General features: G+C 42.5%; 1 protein-coding gene across 2 annotated transcripts in view; it reads right to left on the bottom strand.

Moving 5' to 3' along the window:
* Positions 1-25,017, bottom strand: part of SLC6A11 (solute carrier family 6 member 11) — a 175,733-nt gene that overhangs the window by 18,979 nt on the left and 131,737 nt on the right. For both annotated transcript variants that reach the window (XM_084839859.1, XM_084839858.1), the window contains exons 8-11: positions 8,559-8,662; positions 3,742-3,866; positions 2,596-2,708; positions 1,062-1,199 (exon numbers count right to left, since the gene is read on the bottom strand). In XM_084839859.1, the coding sequence (XP_084695985.1) occupies positions 1,062-1,199; positions 2,596-2,708; positions 3,742-3,866; positions 8,559-8,662 (480 nt within the window). The remainder of the gene's footprint in view (positions 1-1,061; positions 1,200-2,595; positions 2,709-3,741; positions 3,867-8,558; positions 8,663-25,017) is intronic.

Here is a 25,017-nt window from a genome sequence, read left to right as displayed (position 1 = left end):
ATATCTGGCCCTTCACATTGCACCGTAAAAATAAAATTAAAAAATCACATATAAAAAAGCAAAAACTGCAGATCTATAAACCAGAATAAGGATAAAACAAAAGGATCCCATGAAACCATTCAGACAGAGCTAAAAGCCTGAGAAAATAAAAAAGGTCTTTGCCCAGCACTAGAATGATATGAGAGAAGGCACCAGGCAAACCTCTCTCAGGAAAGCATTCCAAAGGTGAATGACCACCACTGAATGGGTCATTTGCCTGGTAACCACCACCATTCCTCAGTTGGCAGAAAAACCCAGAGAAAATCCTCTCCTGAGGTAAGTGTAGACACATGATGACAAAGGGATTTCTTCAGGTGACGTGGTCCTAACCCATAAAGGCCAAAACCAGCACCTTGAATTTGGCACAGAAATGTACCAGGAGAGAGTTGAGGCTAGTTGAGGGTCAAATAGGCAGGGATAAAGTGGGTGGCCTGCAGTCTCTGTATTCCTATGACTGTCTTCTCCTTGAAGGAAGCAGACACCAGCTGGCACTGGAACAAGGAATTTCTGCATTTTCTTATGACAATAGGAGTGAAATCCATAGAGCTATGTCCTAAAATCAGAAAAGCCATGCTTATTAATAATAACTGTACTCTTTTGAAAGGTGGGAATGTGATTATTACGCATACATTTATCAAATTCTCCCAAAACATATAATTTCAATATAGCAAGCGATTATAACATTCAAGCTACTAATTTCTTCATCATATTTCTCACAGCCTGCCCCCAAAGATAATCTTTTCTACATTCCCCTACATCAGATAGTGAGGGTGGCATGAGGTAGAAGGCATCTCCCTAGCAAAATACAAGGAAGTCTATGCTGATCTCATTCAACTCCATGGTGCCTTTGAGAAGAAACTGTTATGTTTCCAAATATTTTGTGTTGTATTACATAGCAACATTTTACCAATATTTTGTTGTTCCAATATTATATCAGACCTCAGATACTGTTGCCTGACTTTTAAGACAGAGGGAAACAGTTCTCTGGCCCACAGCTCTGAATGCAAATAAATCTATCTTACCTCTGTTAACATTATTAGACCAAGGAAGAATGATACAATTGAAAGACCAAGAATCAATAGTTCTCGTCTGTATCCCCTCCGGAAAACTTTTGGGTACATATCCACCACAGCTGTCACAAGACTTTCGACACACACAAACTGGACAAAACAAATGCAGAAAAGAGGACATAAAATAAAATGCCATTTCTATAGTACTTGTCAGTACACAAAATGCTTTACCATTTTTGCATTATTTATAGCCCAGTCCTATATAGAGCTTTAACAGTACAGCAGAGGATTCTGCTTTTATTGGAGCAGGCAAAGCAGATCATATATTTGACAGTCAAGACAAAGAAGTGCCACACTAGCCTCAAAACCTCCAATGTATCACTCTTCCTACACAGTTTTGCTGGCATTGGCATACACTATCAGAGGAATTGGGCACAGTGTTAACATACCTAACAAGAACCCTTGCATGGCAGTGGTGCCTGCAATGCCACCTGGTTGGGCCATGTCCAGAAGGAGATGCTGGGAAACTTCTGTTTGACACCACTTTAGCCTATAGTGTCCCACAGGGTCCTAGCTTTTCCTTATGTTATTTACATAACAGCTACTTGAAGCTGCTAGGGGAGGTCACCTGGAGCTTTGAAGTGAGGTGCCGCCAATATGTGGATGACACCCACCTTTATTGCTCTTTTTTTTACCTAACACCAAGGAATTGGACAATACCCTTGTATGTTGCCTAGCTTACTAATGGGCCTTTAAATTATTTTAGTGTTTTTAATGTCATTTTTAATGTTTTAATGAGGGCTTTATCACTATTGTAGTACCTACATTGTTCTTGCCCTTCCTGTTTTCATAATTGTACACCACCTTGTTGGTTTTTACAGAAAGTGGGTATACAATACAATACAATACAATACAATACAATACAATACAATGTATTGTGAAATTCCACAGCAAAGTACTGTGTTGGGCCCTGCATTATATCACAACTCTGATTGTGATATAATCACAATCAGAGATATGTTTGGGGCTTTTCAGAGGACATTTTTCACCCCAGCCCCTTCTGCCTACTATGAAAAAGTTAAAGGCAAAATGTTTACAGGCACTTCAACCATAACCAGGAAGATGGACACTTTCACAGCCAGAATAATGCCAGGATAGAGGAGAAGGGCATTCGGGATTTAATAGCTGAAGATGAAAGCTGTTAGGTCCTTGAATGGAACAGTACACCTAGCTTTTCTCCTTTGTTGGGCACATGCTAAAGAAACCCCTCTGATTGTTTCCTGTTTTCTTATGACCTGTGTAAATTATTCCCCTTCTGCTATTTCTGTTTTTCTACACAATGGAAAGAAAATCTGACAGATTTGACATTTTGGATTTCTACCTGCCTCTACTGTTGTAAGATCAGTGAAGCAACTAATGAGTAATTCTAAGCTGGCAATTAAGTTTCAGGAAGATCCTCTATCTCAGTTGAAATTGACATCTTAGCTCAATTTACATTCAAAAAGATTTGCTTCTATGTTTATTTAAAGTCATCTTTCATCCATACCTGACTATCTAATCCAAGAAATATGAGCATCATGAAAAACAAAGTTGCCCATAATGGAGAAAGAGGCATCATCGTTACAGCTTTTGGATAAGCAATAAAAGCAAGTCCAGGCCCTGAAAAAGAACATAAATGGGAATTGTTTATATTTTAGTAATATGTTTCTTAATGTTGATAATGTTGATGGTTTGACATAAAGTAGGGGTCACCTAGGAAGAGGCAAATATTATGGCTAAAGAAATGCATTGTTATGAGAACTATGAATAATGACTATATATGATATATGGAGAGCGGGGTTTACTGTTATGGATCATATATTTCAGTGGTAGTGAGTGTGGATAGTTTGGACAATTGGAAATGAAGGGACAACAGGAAGCACAACTATCTAATGTTGCTTGAACCCAGGACTTCTCTATAATGTCCAAAGTGACAGGCAACTGATTGGAAAGAGGGAGACTTGAAATTTCTTTTGGCTACTACAAAGAAGTATGAGGGGATCAGAAAGCATATAAGAAAGTATCAGTATGCTGTGTGCTGGGCTACTTGTAATTGACATACTATATAGCAGCACAGTAGGTGCTGGATGGGAGAGAGGCCCCCTCTCTTCCTTTTGCTTGCCACAACCACTGGATTGCCAGCAGCAACCAGATAACTGGGGTGAGGGGGAAAAGGAGGCAGGTGGGAGTGGAAGGAAGGGGGCTGGGGTGGAAGGAAGGTAAGGTTACTAACCTCGAAAGAGATATGTTTGGGGCTTTTCAGAGGATATTTTTCACCCCAGCCCCTTCTGCCTACTATGAAAAAGTTAAAGGCAAAATGTTTACAGGCAGAAAAAAATTATAGGCAAAAAAAAATATTGCTGGATTCTAACCACCTTCCATAAAAACATGAACAATCCAAAAATCTCATTTTTTTTTTTTGAAGGAGTGCCCCCCTCTAAGTCTGGAAATGTTGTTGTTCTTCAGTGAATTTCCAACCATTTTACTGAATATGACTTTGAGAGGGGGGAAAAAACAACCAACAATTTTCCAGAACTAGGGGGTGGGTAGGAGATCTCCCCTATAAAAATTATCAGCTCCCCCACAATAATATTATCTTCGAAGGAAGTATGCAACAAGATGGGAACTATCAAATATGCATTTTAGAACTTACCTGATTCTGCAACTTCTGCTATGGGTACACCCTGTTCATAAGCCATAAAGCCAAGGACAGAAAAGATGGCAAAACCAGCCACAAAGCTTGTGCCACTATTCAAGCAACACAGCATAATGCAGTCTCTGTGGAATAAAGAGCAAATCGATGTTTTATTTTATGTATGTGCTTTTACTCCACATGTTTGTTAGGGTATTTCTTGCAGCTTTTTGTGGCAGAAAGTTCTTTGGTATTTTTTTTTACAAGGATTCCCAGCCTAAGACGGTAGGAGTTTTGTGCCATTGTTGTTTTTGTTTAAATGAAGGAATAAGACAGACAGACCAACAGACAGGCACTAGAAGAGTGGCTGGAGAGACAGCCAGGAAAAGAGCTGAGAAACACACACAACATGCAAGGACAGATGGCTGCTTCCCTTTCATAGATAATATTTGCTCCAATAGGGTTCATGTTTTCCTTGGATGCTCTACATCATGCTCTTGTAACTTAATTTTCTCCTCCTACACTCTCCTCCTTTCTACTTTTCCATCCATATTAGATAGATTAGCAAGATCACAATCTTTTAGAATTTAAGGTTTTCGTCCCCCCCCACTTTTCCTGGCCGTGTACCCACTATGCTTTTAACAATAGTTTAACTCACACAAAATAAGCATACACCAGCATCAGCCTATCCTCCAGCAGAAAATCTGTGAACTCTCAATTGGGAAAACTACAAAGAGTCTTGTGGCCGTTTAAAGTCTAACACATTTATTCTGGTATATGCTTTTGTGGACTATAGCCCACTTCATCAGATGCATGGAGTATTATGGAGAGTTTCAAGTTTATATACAGTATATATGGGGTTGGTGGGGGAGTGAATTGTAAACCATGAACTCAGAAGGAAATTAAATGCAGAAAGTGATAATCATGTTTTAACAGTGGTCATTTACAGTGTGTTGTTGCTGATAACATAAACATCTAGGCACTAGGTACACCAATTAGCTCATGCAGTGTGATAAAAATCCATTATCCCACTTCAAGCCTCTGACGATTCAAGCCTGTTAATGAATTCTAAGTCAGCAGTCTCTCACTCTTATCTCCCTCTGAAGCTCCTTTGCTCCACAACAGCCACTTTAAGGTCAGTGACAGAGTGTCCTAAGAGGCCCAAATGTTCTCCCACCAGTATTTTTTTTTTTTTTAATATTGCCAAACTCGGACTAGGGTTTTCAGAAAAGCCAGCTGCTTGCCAGGAGTTGCACGGGGGAGCTAGTGTGAGAGTAAGAAGAGAAGTTATGCACATTCCTCTGTATGTCTACTCAGAAGAAAGTCCTACTGAGTTCAATGGACCTTACTCCCAGGTAAATGTGCATAGGACTACAGCATAAAAAATGGTAAGAAGGAAAGGAGGGATAGATGAAGACACTACAGGATGCTGCTGGGATGTTTTATCATGTTTAAAGGCAATAGTATGTGAAAACAATTTTAATAGCACCCTGTAGGTGAGACTAGACTTGCCATCTAGAGCTAGACCTGCCCTGGCTTTAAAGATACCAGAGTTCTGGTCAGGTCAGGATCTGGAAACCTGCCTCTCTCCACACAGCCTATTGGCCAGACTTAACAGAGTCTGTTAACATTATCTGTTTAGACTGCATGCATGGGAAAGATCTATTCTTATTCTGACATGGTAGTGAGAAGGTCACTAGAGAAGTATTATTCTGTTGTTTTCTTCTAGTATTGGCACACTTTGCCAATACTACTTCCACTTGACAGACAGTTTCTACACTGTTTCTCACTCTTCACTCATTATCTGGCAAGAGAACTTCTGCAGCCATCTTATATGGAGCCATAATTACTAGTTTCATGGAAACTTATATAATCACATCACTGAGCACATAATAATGCAAATACAATCAGGGATCAGAGAGAAAACTCTTAATCTTGCAAGAACTGCCACAAGGCCTTCAGAATTAATATACAGAAATGCAACATCAGGACACATTTTAGTATATGCAATAAATAATTATGTGCAGCTATGAAACACTTTCATAGCCAATTTTACAACATTTACCACTGATGGCCTTTGGGTAGCTAAAAAGTCTGGAAATGAAAATGGAATACTGATAAACCACCCCTTTCCCAAAGCTCTGCCTATGATTCCTTGATGCCTGATGTATGGGAGATGTGGGGAAATGTTTACAGTAATATTTAAAATGTCACAGTAACTTTTTAGTTAGTCAGTAACTTTTTTAAAAAGGGAAAATCATGTTGAGAAATGTAAACAACAAAAAGTTTTGTGGTACCTTAAAGATTAACAAGTTTATATGTTAGTTTTTAAGGTGTCACAAGACGCTGCTGCTGCTGCTATTTTTCTGGCATTTGGAGGAATGTGTTACCTTTGCCCAAGGCTTAAAGAAGAAATGTTCTTCCGTCCCATGAGAGCACTTCAATACTGATTAATAATATGGGTGATATCATGACCATCATGCACTGAATAACTGTTAAATACAAGTGATAGTTGTGTATTTTATAGTTAAGCAAAATATGTCCAGAAGTAAAACATGATCCTGCAACAGCTGATCTTATAGTCGGTTCCAACTACATTGGGAAGAGCTTCATTTTACTATACAACCCGTCTTAGGTTTTTGGAGACTAGCTGCATTAAAAATCTAAATCAGTGCTGGGTAGCTTGTGGTTCTCCTGATGTTTTGGCCTACAAGTTGTTATCAGCCCTAACTAGCATAGCCAATGGTGAGGGATAAGTCATAAGCCAAAACATTTGGAGGACCACAATTGCTCACCCCGATCTAAATCAATATACTTCCTGTTTTCAGGGAATCAAATTCTGTCATGTGCACAAGCACCGTTCACCCACACAGAGCACCTTTGCTGCTGCGTCATACCTTCCTCCACACAGGTAGTGAAACAAACCAGGAAGCCGCAGTTAACCATAGCTTCCCATTACATGCAAACCAGGAACTACAGTTAATGGCTTTCAATCAAGCTAGATTCAGCAGCCAACTTTAAACTATGACTATTGTTAACTGCAGCTTCCTGGCTTCTTTGCTTGGTGTGCATAGGGAGTATCAAAGATGTGGCAAAGGGGTTGCATGCAGGTGTACAGAGCTATGCATATCTTGGCATATTAAGGCAGGATTTGATCATCCAAAGTGGGCCAATAAATATAAGTGATTAGGCTGGGTGGGAAGTTAGACTGTATTTCAGATATATGTATCAATTACTATAATTATATGATGTCCATTAAAACGTGGTATTGCTGTTTTTGAAGGTAATCCCCAGATATTTTCCCCCTATATTCTATCAAAAATAAGCTAATATACCAGCTGAATTTGGAGTCTAATATGTAAAGTGGGTGGATAGGATAATAGATTATTAAACATCTTTGTAGGCTGTGAATAATTCTATAATTTCTTTATGGAATTTAGTGGAGACCCAATTTTAAAAACAACAACAAAATTCAAAGCTTTTATCTGAGAAGAAATGCAATTAAAATCTTTAAATGCAAATACTCTAATTTGGTGTGTGCCAAGTTTTGGAAGCACTTATATGATATAGTGAAACCAGCATTATGAATTAATTTAGAATTCTTGGGGAATAAAGGTTTTCTTAAATTATGTTTTTAGTATTCTTAAAAGATGCTAATTACTGGTGACCCAATTGAAGGGACATCCATGATAGGAATACACATCCCCATAAGACATGTTAGAATAGAAATATTTAAAACATTTTTTACTTGCTTAAAATTGTGATTAGTCAACTTTATCAGTACAAGAATATTACCATTCTAAATCTACAGATTATTCTAATAATGCATCTTTTTTTTAATGAACAAATGATGTTTAATCATACACAAACAGAACAGTTGATCCCAAAATAAACTGTTGTGATCAGCTACTTAATTCTGCACAACAGTATTCTGAAGAAAAAATAAATAGGGGCTTTTTTTCCTGAATAATGAAAGAAGAAATGAAGAGGTGAAGTAAGGAAATGTATAGTAGCGTCACCTTTACAGCTAAAGGGGATAAGCACTAGAGTTTACACTAGGGGGAGCCAATATGCTACTTTCAAATTGCCTTAGGGATATAAGATTAATGTTCCTAGCTCTTGTGTGTGTGTGTTTAATGAAAGGGCTTTACTCTTGTTCTATCTATGAACTGCCATTTTACACACGCGCGCACACACATTCTGCATTTCCAAAGGAGACAGTATGTATTTCAGCCTCAAATATATAACATAAACTCAGCAATTCCATGTGATTTCAAGTACCATAAGAAAGTACTGAGCCAGTAGTATGTAATCAGCTACTACACAATGAACAAATTGTGGAGCAGCGCAACAACTCAAATCATGGGTTTATATCAGTATGCACCGATGTTACTCCAGCACTTCTGGAATTGTAGATCAGATTTGGCCATGAAGCATCAAAAGCTAAAGGGCCTGGGAAGACAACCTCTGAATAATGTCATTCAGTACATTAAAAATGCTTTTAGAAATGAGAGCAGATGTGTTAAGTGTTAGAGCACTATAACACATGCTTAAAATATGGTTTTAACACATTTTCTATTAATCAATATTTGCCTTTATAACTTTAATTAATAATAGAACAATAACTTTTTCCCAACTACAAATTTCAATGATTTCAAAAGCAATCAGATCAGCTAAGGCCTAGACTTCTTAAAGTAATGTGCTTGTGTGCACCAGTATACACAAGCATGCTACACCTATATATAGAACTGCTGTATATATTCCCCCAAAATAGTTATGCACATAGATTCTGTTTAAAAATGAAACAGAAAAATATATATGATGTAATTGTGTATTACCTGTAGCAGTTATTATTGTAGTTATTGTAGCTCCCTAGAGCTGTCAAGCATCCTAGGCAGATGGCATAGGAGAAAAATATCTGTGTTCCAGCATCCACCCAGACCTGTAAGCACAAATATAACAATAATTAAGGAAAAGAAAAACATTGCTTCCTCTTTGCAAATCATGTAAGGTAATTTGTTTATAAATTATTACAAGTCTTTGGACCAGTCATATCCAACTTGGTGTGCCAAATGAAGTTGCAAAGATTACATTTGTCAAAGCTGTGTGATAGAAATGAATGTTGACCTTCCTTTACGACATCATCACCACCACCACCACCACCAAGCAGTTGAATCAGTTGGGGACCAGTGCTGAGAGTTCGTTTCTGCCCCACTTCTGCAGGTACATCAAGCCTCTGGCACGAGACAAAGGGCAAGAGCCAAACGTCTCTTGCCCTATGGCTCGAGACCTGTGGAGAGAGGCCAGGCAAAGTGATGCATCTTCCCTCTCAGCAGCACTGGACTTTGTTAATTCAGCAGCCAGGTCAGCTAAGGAGATGTGAGGCCTGTGGGATTGGTTTCTCTTTAGGGCCCAAGTATATGCCTGGGAGGGAGGATATGGGGACAAGTGGGGGGGCCTGGGGGACACACACACGAAATAGTGTAGTGATGGATAGAGGGAGGTATGGCATTGGGAGAAGGACTAGCCAGGGAAGGGGAACACAGCTCAGACAGCTAATGGCTATATCATGTTTTGGTCCTCCCCACATCTGCAGGTTTGCTGGTTGTCCTATCAGCCTGCCCTTGAGTCTCTATATGCTGCTTTTAAGTGCCAGATCACTGCATAATAAGACCTTTCTTATCCATGATGTAATATTGGATGAGGTGACCAATCTGGCATACAGAACTGAGACCTGGGTGTGTGAACAGGGAGGAGTTAATCTCTCCCAGTCGTGCTCACCAGGGTAATTGATTCAGCATCAGGGCAGACTTGAGGGCTAGGGTGCAGGAAGGGGGGTTGCTGTGATCTATAAGACTTCTCTCTCTCTCTCTCTCTCTCTCTCCCCCCCCCCAGGCTCCCTGTCCATCTGACTACTAGTCTGAAGTGTTAGCATCTTGTGTTGGGCCAGACTGGGGATTCTGCCCACCCCACTACCCAGCAGTCTCCCTACCTGAGTTGACAGAGGTAGCACTGGATGTGATGCTGAGGTCTCCCTGGCTGTTGGTTTTGGGGGATGTCAACATTTGTGCTGAGGGCACCTTGTCTGGGGCAGCTCAGGATTTCATAGCCTCCATGACAACCATGGGACATCCCCAATACATCATTGGCCCAACGCATGTAGCAGGGCACACTCTAGACTTGGTTTTCTCAGCATGTCATGGGGATGGTGCTCTAAAGGTGGGGGAGTTTGAATCGGTCCCTTTGTTATGGTCAGATCACCTTCTGTTGAGCTTTAGACTGATGGCAGCTTTTTCCCCTCTGCAAAGGTGGGGGACCTATTAAGATGATCTGCCCCTGGAGGCTAATAGATCCAGATGGTTTCCAGAGGGTTCTAGGTGGTTTTCTGGCTGATATGGCTGGTGCTCCTGTTGAAACTCTGGTCAATCGTCCAGGAAAAAATATCTTGCATCAACTGAGTCTTAGACTCCAGTGATACAGCAGGTGAATCAGGTGAGGTATTCAGAGCACAGCCAGGTCTAGTTTTCTTGGGTGAGTTTCAGCTGGTATATCTCAAGGATGTCGACAAGGTGCTTGGACAGGTTTGTGTAACCACTTCCATACTGGATCCCCCCCAACCCTGGCTTATAAAAACTAGCAGGGAGGAAACAGCTGGCCAGGCCAGGGAGGTGAGGGCGAGAAGGAGTGGTCCTGTGCCATCTGAAAGAGGTGGCAGTGAGACATTCCTGACATTCCTCTCTGGACCCAAAAGACATTAACAACTTTAGCAGTGGCAAATATTCCCTTCTTAGGCAAGGTTCTTGAGCAGGTGGTGGCCAACCAGCTGCAAGTACTCTTGGATGAGACTGATTATCTGGATCCATTTCAGTCGGGGTTCAGGCTGGGTGTTGGCACAAAAACAGCCTTGGTTACCCTGTATGATGACCTATGTCAGGAGAGAGGCAGGGGGAGTGTGACCCTATTGAAACTCCTGGATCTCTTGGCAGCTTTCAATACCATTGACCACGGTATTCTTCTGGAGTGGCCTGGTCTGCTTGCATTGGCTGCCTATATGTTGCTGAACTTGATTCAAGTGCTGGTTTTTAACGTATAAAGCCTTACATGGCTTGGTACTGCAATACCCAACAGAGCACATCTTGCAACTTGAAACTACCCGGACACTATGATCCACATCTGCGGCCATCCTCTGAGTGCCATCTCCAAGGGAGGCTCAGAAGGTAGCAACAAGGGAGAGGGCCTTTTCAGTGGTGGCCCCCCGATTATGGAATGATTTCCCCACTGAGGCCTGCCTGGCACCAACACTGTCATCTTTTCGGCACCAGGTTAAGACTATCCTCTACTCTCAGGCATTTAATGGCATATAATGGGGCATTTATGTCTGAACAGGTCTAGTATTTTCTTGAAATTGCATTTAGCCATTTAAATTGCTTTAAAATTTTGTACATTTAAATTTTTATGTTGTATTTTGTCTTGTGAATTTGTGAACTTGTGGAGTTGTGAACTGCTTTGGCTATTGGATGGTATAGAAATAAATAAGAATAAGTGTATTTAAAAGAAATGATGGTTTCTATTGGATCTGTTGAATTGAGAGGTACCCTTCTGCAAGCAGAAGGATACTTCCATATATAAAAGAGATTTTTCTGACAGTGCAAGATCCTTGTGCAAGATACAAGAACTGAAATCCAGAGGTCTGGTTCTATATGTAGTGAGCTACTGAATTCATCTCAGTGTGCTACTGAATACATTTCAATATGAATCTACAGTAAGGTCTCACAGTAAAATCAGAACCTTACTACTTAACCTTGGCTATTAGTCAAGGGTTCAAATAGCCATGGCCAAGAGTCTGTACTGTTTCCAGTTCTGTAATGCTCTTTTTAAGAGGAAGCACAAAGTAGTCCCAGATATGGCCACAATGTAACCCGTTCTTTCATTATAATAGTATAATATCAGCCCCAGCCTCCAGTAATTTCCATTTTTAGTAACTTGACCTGAAATTCCAGGATAGTGCATGGGTAAGTGACAATTTAGTTAAATATAGGGAGTTTCAAAATCATTTTATGATACAGCATAGAGGTCAGTTACACAAGGATAAAGTAAAAAAAAAAAAAAGCCAATGGGTTAGTGCCAATGGGTCTCTGATGTGGCACCCACAGGTGCCATGGCATCCTTGGGGACCTCCAATAGCACCCATGAAGCTCTCCACTCCCTGCCCCTACAAAAAATTATTTTACATAAACAATGTGAAAAATGTTAGGGCCCCAGGTTCTCCTACCTGTTCCTGAACCTGCCACTAATCAGATGTTCAGCAAGTAGGAAGAAAAGGAAAGAATTGCTTCCTGCCCCCACCCAATGTTCTTCTATCCACACAGACCTTTGCTTTTTTCTCACTGCCTTATCTGTCCACTTCCAGCCTCTAGCCTTGCTATTTCTGTCCTCTCCCCCATCCCAAAACTTCTTCTTTCTCTCCCTTCCTAGCCTTGCTTTTTCTCTTCCACTCACCCCTTTATCCTGCTGTTTTTCCTCCTCCTAACCCCAAGTTTGCTATTTCTCTCTCCTCACCACTTTACCTCACTGTTACTCTCCCTTCCTAGCCTCTAGCCTCACTTTCTCTCCCTTCTACCCCTTTGTCTTGCTATTTTCTCCTCCCTCCCAGCCTCTAGTCTCACTCTCCCACTGCACACACCTCTTTTGACTAGCCAGGCCTTCACTAGCCACATCCTCTATGGGAGCCATTTTGTGGTAGTTCCCACAGCAGTTTCTCAAATTCCCAAATGTGCCCCCAGGTCGAAAAAGGTCGGGGATCCCTGGGTTAGTGCAATCCTCCTGCAGGTGGCTAATTAGCTCATCGAGTCTCAGCCATCATTATTATTAAAACATCTCTCCAATCTAGCAATGTCTTCTCTTTGCAGGTCAATTAACTGTTAATGCTTCATAACACAATGGTTAGTGTAATATATCAACTGCATAAAATTGAGAAAACAGTTCACTTAATTATCATGGAAAACAAAAGCATGAAAATAAAGGAACATATTTTACATATTACTATTCTAGAGGCTTCGATTTCTCAAGTTGTTCGAAGCAGGAAGTGTTTCTGTTTAGAAACACCATTAGGATCACATTTAATTTGCATCAGAAGTTTAAATGGTTTCACTGCTATCATGATAAATACAGCTGATGATTACTTCTCTAAAACTGTTTACTTGGTTGTGAGAAAGTATATAGGTAAAACACATTTTGACAGAGTACAAAGTCTAAGAGCTCTAGGGAAGTTGGATATAGTACAGGTCAACTGAAAAGAAAAAAAAAAAGATTAATGTGCATTGACTGAGATACCACCCCAAATACAAAGGATCATAGAGCTACTTCTCCCTGCCCAAATAAGATTTCAAACTGTATCTCTTGAATAGCAACCCCCCAGATGGCATGGCAAACTCAAGGGTGTATTATCTGCGGGTTAGAGAGGTCTCAAACATTACCTCATTAGAAAATAAAAGTCTATAATTTAGCAATAAAGAAAAATATTGCAACGACATTTTAAAATTGCATTTTGAAGCATACGTTTTGCCCATACAGTACTGAAGCTGCTTTTGGTAATTAACACTTGCAGCAATAGAAGAAAATCATTATGTTAGAAGTAGCACTGAGTTGTTTGCAATAATTTCCAGGTAGCTTAAAAGAAGGACAGTACCTGCTGGATTAATAATTATTTCTATTAAGAACTTGCTGCTAGCCCAGAGTTCCACAAACTCTGGGTATGCACAAGGAAGTTGGAAGAACCATTGTGAGACCAGATTTTCCCATACTTTTAGTGGTGGAGTCAGCCTCACACCTAAGAAGGGACAAGCCTAAAGCAGCACCTTCTATTGAAGTGAATGACGAATGCTGTGTTTGTCTGATGTCCTATATTCTAAGGATTCACTGGATCAGGATGAACCTGTATAATATTTCACACGTTAAAAAAAACCCAATTTTTTTGGTATGATTCTTCAAAAAGGGCAAAAAGGAGGAACCTGGGAACTACAGACCAGTCAGTCTGACATCAATCCCTGGGAAAATTCTGGAGCACATTATCAAGGAATTGGGCTGTAAGCACCTTGAAAACAATGCATTCATTACTCAAAGCCAACATGGATTTTTCAAGATCCATGACTAATCTGATCTCATTTTTTGATTAAGTAACCTCCCTTGTGGACTGTGGGAATGCTGTGGACATAATATACGTCAACTTCAGCAAAGCTTTTGACAAAGTGCCCCATAATATCCTGAAGAGCAAACTAGCTCAAAGTAGGCTGGATGAAACAACTATCAGGTGGATCCACCGTTGGCTACAGAATCGGACTCAACGCGTGCTTATCAGTGGGATCCTCTCAAACTGGAAAGAGGTAATGAGCAGGGTACCGCAGGGCTCAGGCCTGGGCCCAGTGCTCTTCAACATTTTATTAATGACTTGGAGGAGGAGGTGTAGGGAATGCTGATCAAATCTGCAGATGACACAAAATTGGGCGAGATAGCTAATACCCTGGAAGACAGAAACAGAATTTAAAGTGATCTTGATAGGCTGGAGCACTGGGCAGAAAACAACAGAATGAAATTCAATAGGGATAAATGCCAAGTTCTGCACCTGGGAAAAAGGAACCAAATGCACAATTACAAGATGGGGGATACTTGGTTCAACAACACTACAAGCAAGAAGGATCTTGGAATTGTTGTCGATCACAAGCTGAACATGAGCCAACAATGTGATGAGGCTACAAAAAAGGCAAATTCTATTTTGGGCTGCATTAATAAAAGTATAGCTTCCAAATCCTGGGAAGTACTAGTTCCCCTCTACTCAGCACTGGTTAGGCTCATTTGTGTCCAGTTCTGGGCACCAGACTTTAAGAAGGATGCAGACAAACTGGAGAGGGGTAAGAGGAGGGCAACGAAGTCGATCAAGGGACTGGAAACAAAGCCCTGTGAGGAGAGACTGAAAGAACTGGGCATGTTTAATCTTGACAAGAGAAGACTGAGGGGAGATAGGATAGCGCTCTTCAAGTCCTTGAAAGGTTGTCACAGAGAGGAAGGCCAGGATCTCTTCTCCATCATCCCAGAGTGCAGGACACAGAATAATGGGCTCAAGTTACAGGAAGCCTGTTTCTGGATCCTGAACATCAGGAAAAACATCCTGACTGTTAGAGCAATATGACAATGGAACCAATTACCTAGGGAGGTGGTGGGCTCTCCCACACTGGAGGCATTCAAGATAAAGCTGGACAGCCACTTGTCAGGGATGCTTTGACTTAGACTCCAGCATTGAGCAGGGGGTTGGACTCGATGGTCTTATAGACCCCTTGCAACCCTACTATCTATGATTCTATGAAGTCTGGGGAACTTCATGTGGCTCTGCATTGGGCTCTTTAGCAGATGAATTGCTGTTTAACCTTTTTCAAGAACACTGCACTCTGTTTCAAGGTTGGTGGATTGCATCTTAACAGAATTAAGCAGACTCTGCTTTCCAAACAAAGTTTTAAATTTTATTAAATCAAAGTTTATTCTACAGAATTCTCTTAGTCTGTGCCCTCTGTCTCCTCAAGCCAGAAGCAGTGGGTGTTGCTCTTAACTAGTTCCTAGCTCCTGTCAGGAAGCACAATCCATTGTGGCTGTATCTAGTGGTTCTTCCAAATTGTTACACACTATTATAGTCTTAGGGTGCAATCTTATCCAGATAGGTGGCCACCTCTGAACTTGGATGTGTTGTACAGGTATTTCCACCCTCCCCACCCCAGAACGCCCCCAAACACGCCCCTTTTTCTCCACTCCGCGCTCTTCTTGTGAGTGTGGAGGATGGGGCTGTTCCGCGCTGCCTACAAGGCAGCGCAGAAATGGGGGGAGGTCAGTTCTCTGGGAACCGATCTCAGAGCATGGGCTCTGAGGTCAGTTCCCAGAAAACAGGATATCCTATCGCCATCTAGCCGCTGTCTAGCGGCCATAGGATTACTCCCTCCAGAGCTTAAACACAATGGAAGTGTCGGTATTTGGGAAAAAAGGGGGCAAAGATTACAACTTTCATTTTTGCAAGGATATTAAGCAAGATTCCTGATTCAGCAGTGTATTGTCCAGAATCATGTTAGTGGTAACACTTGTAAAAACACACTTTGAATGTGAATCTACCAAGCATTATACATCGAAACCCCAAAAAATAAAACATTGGTTCCAATCTGGTAACAGCACCATCAGAGCAGCCTTGAGACTGAAGTAGTGGTCCAGAATAAGTTCTACCACTTGTGCAAGAGAAAATGTAATGTCTTTGCACCTTTGATTTTTGAACACACTTGTCAATGTACTTATTTCCCTGAACATATAGCTATTGTCAAGTCCTATTCATCTAACAGAGCAAAAAATCAGGCAGTACAATTAATTGGACACAATATCAAAAATGTATTTATAGACCTTTATTTTATAATAGAAGTAAAGGACTTGGCAAGATCATTACTTTTAATTTCCCTGTTACAACAGCCTCTTGCACAGGCTGCTCACAGATAGCTTGCACATGGCCATTCAGGAACCAAGAAATGTTTTTGCCTGTTAAGAACAAAGAGCATATAGATTTCACACAATGGAGGTGATTCCAATAACTTCTTTTAAATATGCTGGGAGAAAATATTTTAGGGAAATGTAGCAAAACTATTATTATTATTGCCATGATTACAGAAACAGAACTATACTTGAGCCATTGTATTTGAAACCAAAGGCCAGAACTATCATTACCCCATGAGATAAATGTAATGCCTAATTTTACAAGTCAGAATATTAAAATAATGGGATGGATAGGGATAAGACTAATGTTCATCTATGAATATTTTATGGGCACAAAGGGAATTTATCAAGGGGTTCAAAATCCTCCCCTCTGCCCCCTACCAAAGGCCTGTTTAGTCCAGCATTTGTTTATTTTCCATGGGTTTTCAGGACCATTCTTTTCCCTCTCTGCTGCTACTTCAATTCAATTTTTTTGTCTAATACTTCTCTCCCACCACACAATCACAGGCAACTAGGGTTCATATGGTGAGTCAAATGACATCACAATGCTAAGTAGCCAATCTGATCTGGTTACACGTTAACATCACTGAGGGTTAAGGTTGGGGGGGAAATTGTTCACATTTTAATATGAAACAACCTAATTTGCACTAACTGAACTAGTATGTGAAACAGAATACAACTATCCTTTGGGTTTCGCTCTTTTTTTGAATTTTTCAGTGCAGTTCTTGGATCAAAAACAGTTCAGAAAAATACATACATTAAGGGTATGTAATGGGTACAAGAATGTATGCATTAGGGGGAAAATATATAAAAAGGCATATGCATTTCATATGAATGTTTTATCAAAACATTTGCAAACAGTTGCAGAAATGGGGTGGAATGAACTTGTGCTTCAAAAAGTTTCAAAGTTGTAGAAAGCCAAACAGACAGATTCATCCATCCAGACTGAGGGCAAACACAGCTACCTTTCTCTCACCCAGGGGGAAAGAACTGTTGCCAAGGCAACTGGATTGATCTTCCCTTTCTTACTGCACGGTGATGAAACTGTTGATGCAAGCGTGTCACTTCCTAACAGTTACCATTGTTTCAAACAGAAGTGTCACCATCTTATGTGTGTACTGAAAAAAGCTCCGGATGCAGCAAACAGAAACAAGTAAACTGATCAACCCTGCAATAAATAAATAAAATTTCTATTTCCACAGTTGCCTGTGGTGAATAGCAGCTGCACTTAGCTAAGCAACAAAGTGGCAAAACTTTCCGGGTTTTAAAATGCCTTTTTAATATGTTTGTTCCACTGTGTCCCTCTTGTTGTTGTTCAGTCGTTCAGTCGTGTCCGACTCTTCGTGACCCCATGGACCATAGCACGCCAGGCCTTCCTGTCCTGCGCTCTCTCCCGGAGCGTGCTCAAGTTCATATTCATTGCATCCGTGATGCTATCTAGCCATCTCATCCTCTGCCGTCCCCTTCTCCTTTTGCCTTCAGTCTTTCCCAGCATCAGGGTCTTTTCCAGGGAGTTTTCTCTTTGCATTAGGTGGCCAAAATATTGCAGCTTCAGCTTCAGTATCTGTCCTTCCAATGAGCACTCAGGGTTGATTTCCTTCAGGATGGACTGATTTGACCTCCTTGCAGTCCAGGGGACTCGTAAGAGTCTTCTCCAGCACCACAGTTCGAAAGCATCAATTCTTCGGCGCTCAGCCTTCCTTATAGTCCAGCTCTCACAGCCATACATTACTACTGGGAAAACCATAGCTTTGATTAGACGGACCTTTGTCGGCAAGGTGATGTCTCTGCTTCTTACTATGCTGTCTAGGTTGGCCATAGCTTTCCTCCCCAGGAGCAAGCGTCTTTTAATTTCATGGCTACAGTCACCGTCTGCGGTGATCTTGGAGCCCAAGAAAGTAAAATCTGTCACTGCTTCCATTTCTTCCCCTTCGATATGCCAGGAAGTGATGGGGCCAGATGCCATGATCTTCGTTTTTTTAATGTTGAGTTTCAAACCAGCTTTTGCACTCTCCTCTTTCACCCTCAACAAGAGGCTCTTGATATCCTCTTCGCTTTCTGCCATTAGGGTGGTATCGTCTGCATATCGGAGGTTGTTGATAATTCTCCCAGCAATCTTAATTCCGACCTCTGATTCATCCAACCCGGCATTTCTCATGATGTACTCTGCATATAAGTTAAATAAGCAGGGTGACAATATGCAGCCTTGTCGTACTCCTTTCCCAATTTGGAACCAATCGGTTGTTCCATGTCTGGTTCTTACTGTTGCTTCTTGACCCTCGTACAGGTTTCTCAGGAGACAGGTAAGGTGGTCTGGTACTCCCATCTCTTTAAGAATTTGCCACAGTTTGTTGTGATCCACACAATCAAAGGCTTTAGCGTAGTCAATGAAGCAGAAATAGACGTTTTTCTGGAATTCTCTTGCTTTCTCCATGATGCAGCGAATGTTGGCGATTTGATCTCTAGTTCCTCTGCCTCTTCGAAACCCAGCTTGTACTTCCGGTAGTTCTCGGTTCGCATACTGCTGAAGCCTAGCTTGTAGGATTTTGAGCATCACCTTGCTGGCATGTGAAATGAGCGCAATGGTGCGGTAGTTTGAACACTCTTTGGCGTTGCCCTTCTTTGGAATTGGAATGTAAACTGATCTTTTCCAGTCTTGTGGCCACTGTTGAGTGTTCCAGATTTGTTGGCATATTGAATGCAGCACTTTAACAGCATCATCTTTTAGGATTTTAAATAGTCTTTGCACAAAACGATCCCTTGAGATCTCTGATTTTCTTGAAAAGATCTCTAGTCTTTCCCATTCTGTTGTTTTCCTCGATTTCTTTGCATTGTTCATTTAAGAAGGCCTTCTTGTCTCTCCTTGCTATTCTCTGGAACTCTGCATTCAGTTGGGTATATCTTCCCCTTTCTCCCTTGCTTTTCGTGTGTCCCTCTACGATGAGGCAAACTGGGAATTTAAATAACATATGGGACTTGCAAATTCTTTCCATGATTCTCCATTATATTCCCCGCACCCTCCACAACAGTCCGTCAGTCCGTCAATCAGTCAGTATTTTCTGGCCACTGAGCATCATCAGTCTTCACTGGGATTCTTTTTCTAATGGGTTTAGGGGTGGGGTGGGGGCTGTCCTTCTTCAACCTTGGGTTTTCCACAGGCTTTCTGATACCACCCTCTTGTGCATGGATGATGCTGTTTTGGCTATGTAAGGACCAACTATCAGAGAATTAAGATTGCTATTAGTATATACAAATGAATCCCCACAACAAAATTCTGCAATATATTCCTGGTGCAGATGTATTGCCTTAGCTGAGGGGACTGAAAGAACAATAGCTAGCATCAAATACAGGGGTGTCTGCTCTAACCTGGGTCTTACGCAGGGGTGTAGTGGTGGCAGGTCGCACCGGGGCTTTGCTCCTGCACTGTTATTGAAGCCAGCCCCCAGTCGGGTCGCAGTCTGCTAGCGGGGAGGAGGGAGCAGAGGAAGGGAGTGCAGTCGGCTGGCAGCCGCCTCTCATCCACCATGCAGAGCCGGCCAGACAAAGGGGGCGAGAGAGGGAGACTGAAGGAGTTCTGCAGCCTCCTTTCATCTCCTCCTCAGCTCTCGGCTTCTCCGCCCGTCCGCGTTCCGTGCCTGCCTGCGCATCTGGCGCTGCCCTCGTCATCCTGCAGCACCAGTCACCCGTTCAGGGCTGCTGCTGGCCACAGCAGCAGCAGGAGTGTGCGTGTGGGTGAGCAGCCTCACTGGGAAAAGGGTTAATTTACACTCTTGCAGCCCGCCTTCTCTCGGTCCGCAAGGGACAGAGGGAAGAGCTGCTCGCAGCGCCTGCGCCTGAGACTGCACCGTCACCATCCGGTTTCGGGGAAGCATGGGAGCACGTGGGCCAGGCTAAGTTGCTTGCTGGAGATGCTGATCCTGATTGTTGATCCCGGGCCTCCAGCCAGCCGAGCCAGTTGTAGAGCTATGGTAACCCAGCATGCATGGGCTGCTGCAGCAAAAGACACGACGCGCCCTGTGCCCCAGAACTAGGGATGGTAGAGAATTCTGCCACGGACTCCAATGAGGCTGGATTCTAAAGAATCTGGCCCCTCGGAGTCCATGGCAGAATGGACCACCCACCTCCATCACCCCGCGAAGTTGCCCCGGAATGGATCCTACCTGCCACTGGCTGGGTCTGGTCCGTCTGCTGCCGGTCTGCGGAAGAAAATGGCATCCAGCATAGTGGACACCATTTATGTCCCTTCTCTTTGCTGTGATAGGCTATGTAGAATCTTTACGTAGCTTATTATGGCAAAGAGCAGGGACACAAATAGCGTCCGCTATGCCATTTGTGTCTCTGCTCTTTGCCATGATTTACATAGCCTATCACGGCAAAGAGCAGGGACGCAAATGGCATCCGCTACACCGGACGCCATTTGTGTCTGCAGACCGCCAGCAGCCGGACGTTTACCAGCAGCCGGAGGCTCCGTGGACTCGCCGCAGAGCGGAGCCGGTGAGGATTCTGGGGGGAAGGGATGGATCGCCTCCCCCCCTGCGGACCCCCTGCGGACTCCAGGTAAGGGGTTTTTGTACATCCCTACCCAGAACACGCTGGCCAACATCAGACTCAGATAGGTCAGCTCAGTCTGTCTGTTGGGGAGTTGTGGCAGCGGAGGTGGCAGGGCATGGGGAGGGCAGAGAGAAGAAAGAGGAAGTCTATATGAGTGAAAAATAAATGAAAATAATTTTTAAAAATTAAATTAAAATAATAAGAAATACCTGGGAATAAACCTATAGAAATCTATATGCTTACTTCCGAGAAGACATGTACGTGGATATTGGGAGCCCTGACACAGCAGCTGTCTTGCCTGCCTCCTCACAGCTCTGGGCAGGGGCCGCAGAACTTCTCCATTACATCTCTCTCCCAGCCTTTCCCAACCCTGTGCCCTCCAGATGTGTTGGACTGCAAATCCTATCATCCCCCCTCCCAGCCAGCATAGCCAATATGTTGCCTGGAGTTAATGGGAGTTGTCGTTCAGCAAGTCTGGAGGACGCCAGGTTGGGGAAGGCTGCAGCCTGCTACGTTTCTTCTTGGCTGTTCCGGCAGAGGGTGAGGGCCTGAAGTGCACACTACCAGCAACTCTAATGGTCTTTAAATAAATTTGTTAAGTAAAGCAGCTTTTCTCTTGTTCTTCCTCTCCTCCACAACAATAATTTCCTCCATATATTTGCTTTACACTTACTTGAGAGTAAGTCCCCATACTTGAGAGTAAGCCCCATGGCCATGAGGCTTTATTCTATCCATATGATAGGGTTACTATTTTATCTGAGGTAGAAAAAAATACATCATCACTGTTGTTCATATGTGATATATTATTTATTTAATTAATTGACTGGACATATAGTCTACTTCATCCAAAAGGCTCCGGGCTGGTAATAATATGCTAATCAATCTACTTTATCTTTCCCTGTTGCTGGTCACCAAAAGACAGTTTGAATAAAACATGTCTTCAGTTGCTTCCAGAAGATGCACAGACTTTGGTTTTTACAATGTATGTAAAATTCATGTATATGTATATATATGTACGCAGCTGGGTGTGTGGACATTTCTGTTGGGAGAGGGGAGAGATATAATGAAGGTGCTTAGGGAAGGCTAATGGGTAATTTGGGGGCACTAAGGGAGTGTGCAAGGGGGCTGCTTAAATGAGAAGGGATCTGTCCATGAGGGCTGAGTTGAGAGGGTGAAGCTTCCATAGAGTATCATATTTTGAAAACCTAAAATATCTGTGTGCGAGTGAGTGAAAAGATTTTAACACCCCTGTATTTTTTCTCAGATGTCCAATTGAAATATCACTGCCTTACTTTCAGCTGCACTGTTTTTGGATCCCAGTTGAAGGTTGTATATCTTACAAGGTTGTACAATCTTAGAAGGGGGTGTGGCTTTGATGGTCACCAAGGGACCCTGCACTTCTGAATTTGCCACTACACTACTGGTCTTACTTGATGTGCATTTACAACTAGTCTGCACACAAGTAAATGGAATATGAGGCTTCCACATTCAACTGAGTATTCATTTGGACCTGGGTGGAGGTTGGAGTGGGCAATTGAAGTAGATTGACTTTTGCTGAAACCTGAAACAATTGGAAATTTTTGACTGGGAATTCAAACCAGCCTCATCTTCACTTCTGCAATGTTAACAGTGGACTACACTGCCAAGCTGCTAAAAGTAGCTCTCTCTTTCTCTGAACTACACTGGAGGATTGTTGTATACTACTCTCTCAGCCCTACCTGCAGCCTTCTAGCAATAGTTAACTTTGTAGGATTGTTTTAAGTTACTCTCTCAGCTTCAGCCCAACTCCCAGCCGGCACTATGAGGACATTTGCTTTGAAATTTGCATTAGCAGGGTTATTTTTAACATGTTTCATACTAAATAAGAACTGAGTTAGAATCAGTAAGAATTCTTCTCTTTGCTGCTATCTTTTAAGGGGTGTGCACACCTTGGTGCCCAGTCCTAACTATATTAAATTCTTTTCCAGTGATTTCAATGGGCACCACTCACTCCTGTCTTTGAAGGTATTTCCTGATCAGTGCGAACCAGGAAATGACCTATTCAAATGAAGAGATGGCCCTCGCTACCTTTTTATATCCGTGTCTCTCTTCCTCCTCTTCCAGGATACAGAATTCCATCTGAACTCTCTCCCAGTTATCCATTTTTATCTTCTTATCAGTCAGCATTCTGTGCCCACTTGGCATGTTCAGTCCACACTGGGCTGTTTTGTTTTCTCCCTTAGTTCCCCCCCCCCCAAAAAAAATTAATTTTGTATTTCTGCAAACCTTGGGGTTTCCCTGAGTCTGCTGATACTGCCTCTCTTGGTGCCACTTTGGCGTATATTAATTTCAAAAATTAAGAAATTAAGTTGTGCTTACAGTTCAAAGTATTTATATTTTTTCTGTCTAATTTAACACAACTACTAGTAGAAACTAATCAGAAATTAATAATTAATAACTAGAACAGTAAAATGCAGATTGCTTTTCCACAAGGTTTCTTAAGGCGCAATACTATGGCCGCTAGACAGCAGCTAGATGGCCACAGGATTGGTCAGTTTTTGGGAACCGACCTGCGTCAGTTCCTGGAGAACTGCCACCCTTCCCCTGCTGCCTTGTAGGCAGCGTGGATCATCCCTGGGCTCTGGGCTCATCAGAGCAGCATGGACTGGGGCAAAGGGGACGTTCCCGGGAGCAGGGAGGGGAATGTGGAAGTGTTGGTACAACGCTCCCTATGCATCATCTGGCCTCCCCCCCACTCCGACATCCCGTGGTTAGACAGCTGAAATCGGCCATTTAGCCACAAATGCAGGGTGGCTGCAGTGTGGAGGAGAGGATCCCCTCTACGCTCCTCCCACAGTGCACTGGATAGGCGGTCGCCTCCGAGTTCAGAGGCAGCCACCTATCCCAATAGGATTGCTCCCTAAAGGATTTGCTGTTTGTTGTTCTCTCTTGCTAAGTCTGCCTAATGAAGTACTCTGGGTATTAAGAAATCATTTATTCTCCTAGAATAGAGGTTGAACTTTGTCTTTAATGTGTACTTTCACCCTAACCTAAGTGCAATCGTTTCCAATTACTATTCATAGTTTCTTAGAGCTAAAGCACAATTCACAACCTGCAAAATGAAGCCCATCACAATTTTGAATATTTTGAATTTTGCTGCTGATGTATCTGCCAAATGAATAGAAAGAGAACATTTTATGTATAATTAAAGAAACACGGCGTTTTTCATACCAAGTAGCACCTGCCCTAAAACACACTTCTTGCAGCGCTCAGTGAACATTTAACTATGAGGTTAACTCAAAGAAGTTCCTTCTGTAACAGCATCTCTTGTAAGAATGGCTCTATCTCCCTGTGACATCTGAATCAGGAGAGGCTGTGCAAGTCCTGAATCAGTGCCTAGACTCAGTGATGGGCTGGATGAGGGCCAATAATCTGAAGCTGAATCCTGGCAAGACAAAAGCCCTGTGTGTGAGTAGTTCCCGGGTCCGGGAGATAGGCTCATTGCCTGTTCTGGATGGGGTTGCACTCTCTCTGAAAGAACAGGTTCATAGCCTGGGGGTACTCCTAGATCCATCATTGTCGCCAGAGGCCCAAGTGGCCATGGCGGCTCAGAGTGCCTTTCACCAGCTTCGGCTGGTTCACCAGCTACAGCCTCTCCTGGACAGGGAAAGCTTGACCACTGTGATACAGGCATTAGTATCCTCAGTGCTGGATTAGTGCAATGCACTCTATGTGGGGCTGCCCTCAAGGCTGGTCCGGAAGCTGGAGCTAGTGCAGAATGCAGCAGCTCGGCTGTTGTTGGGAGCTGCCTGTTTTAAATGTGCAACTCCTTTGCTGAGAAGGAACTGCACTGGCTGCCTATTCGCTATCAGGCCAGGTTTAAGGTATTGTTCTAGTATAAAAAGCCCTAAACTACTTGGAACCAGGATACCTGAGAGAGTGCCTCCTTCTTTATCAACCTGCCCAGGCACTGAGGTAATCAGAGGGCATGTTCCTGGTGGTTCCACAGGGACCCATGGCCCAGTTGGAGTCCACTAGGAAAAGAGCCTTCAGTGTGGTGGCCCCCTTCCTGTGGAATTCCCTGCCTTTGGAGGTCAGGCAGGTGCCAACGTTGTGTTCCTTCCAGCACCTCCTGAAGACATTGTTATTTTGAGAGGCCTTCCTTGTGTGACAAGCCACAGTTTATTAAATTCGACCTTGTTGGAATTTGTCGTTTTATTTTTTAATTATTTTAACCTGGTGTTTTATTAT

The sequence above is a fragment of the Heloderma suspectum genome, chromosome 2 (genome assembly GCF_057233095.1).
Source record: "Heloderma suspectum isolate Gila_16-S chromosome 2, 16-S_ref, whole genome shotgun sequence".
Classification (NCBI taxonomy): domain Eukaryota; kingdom Metazoa; phylum Chordata; class Lepidosauria; order Squamata; family Helodermatidae; genus Heloderma; species Heloderma suspectum.
This window is presented reverse-complemented; position numbering and strand designations above follow the sequence as displayed.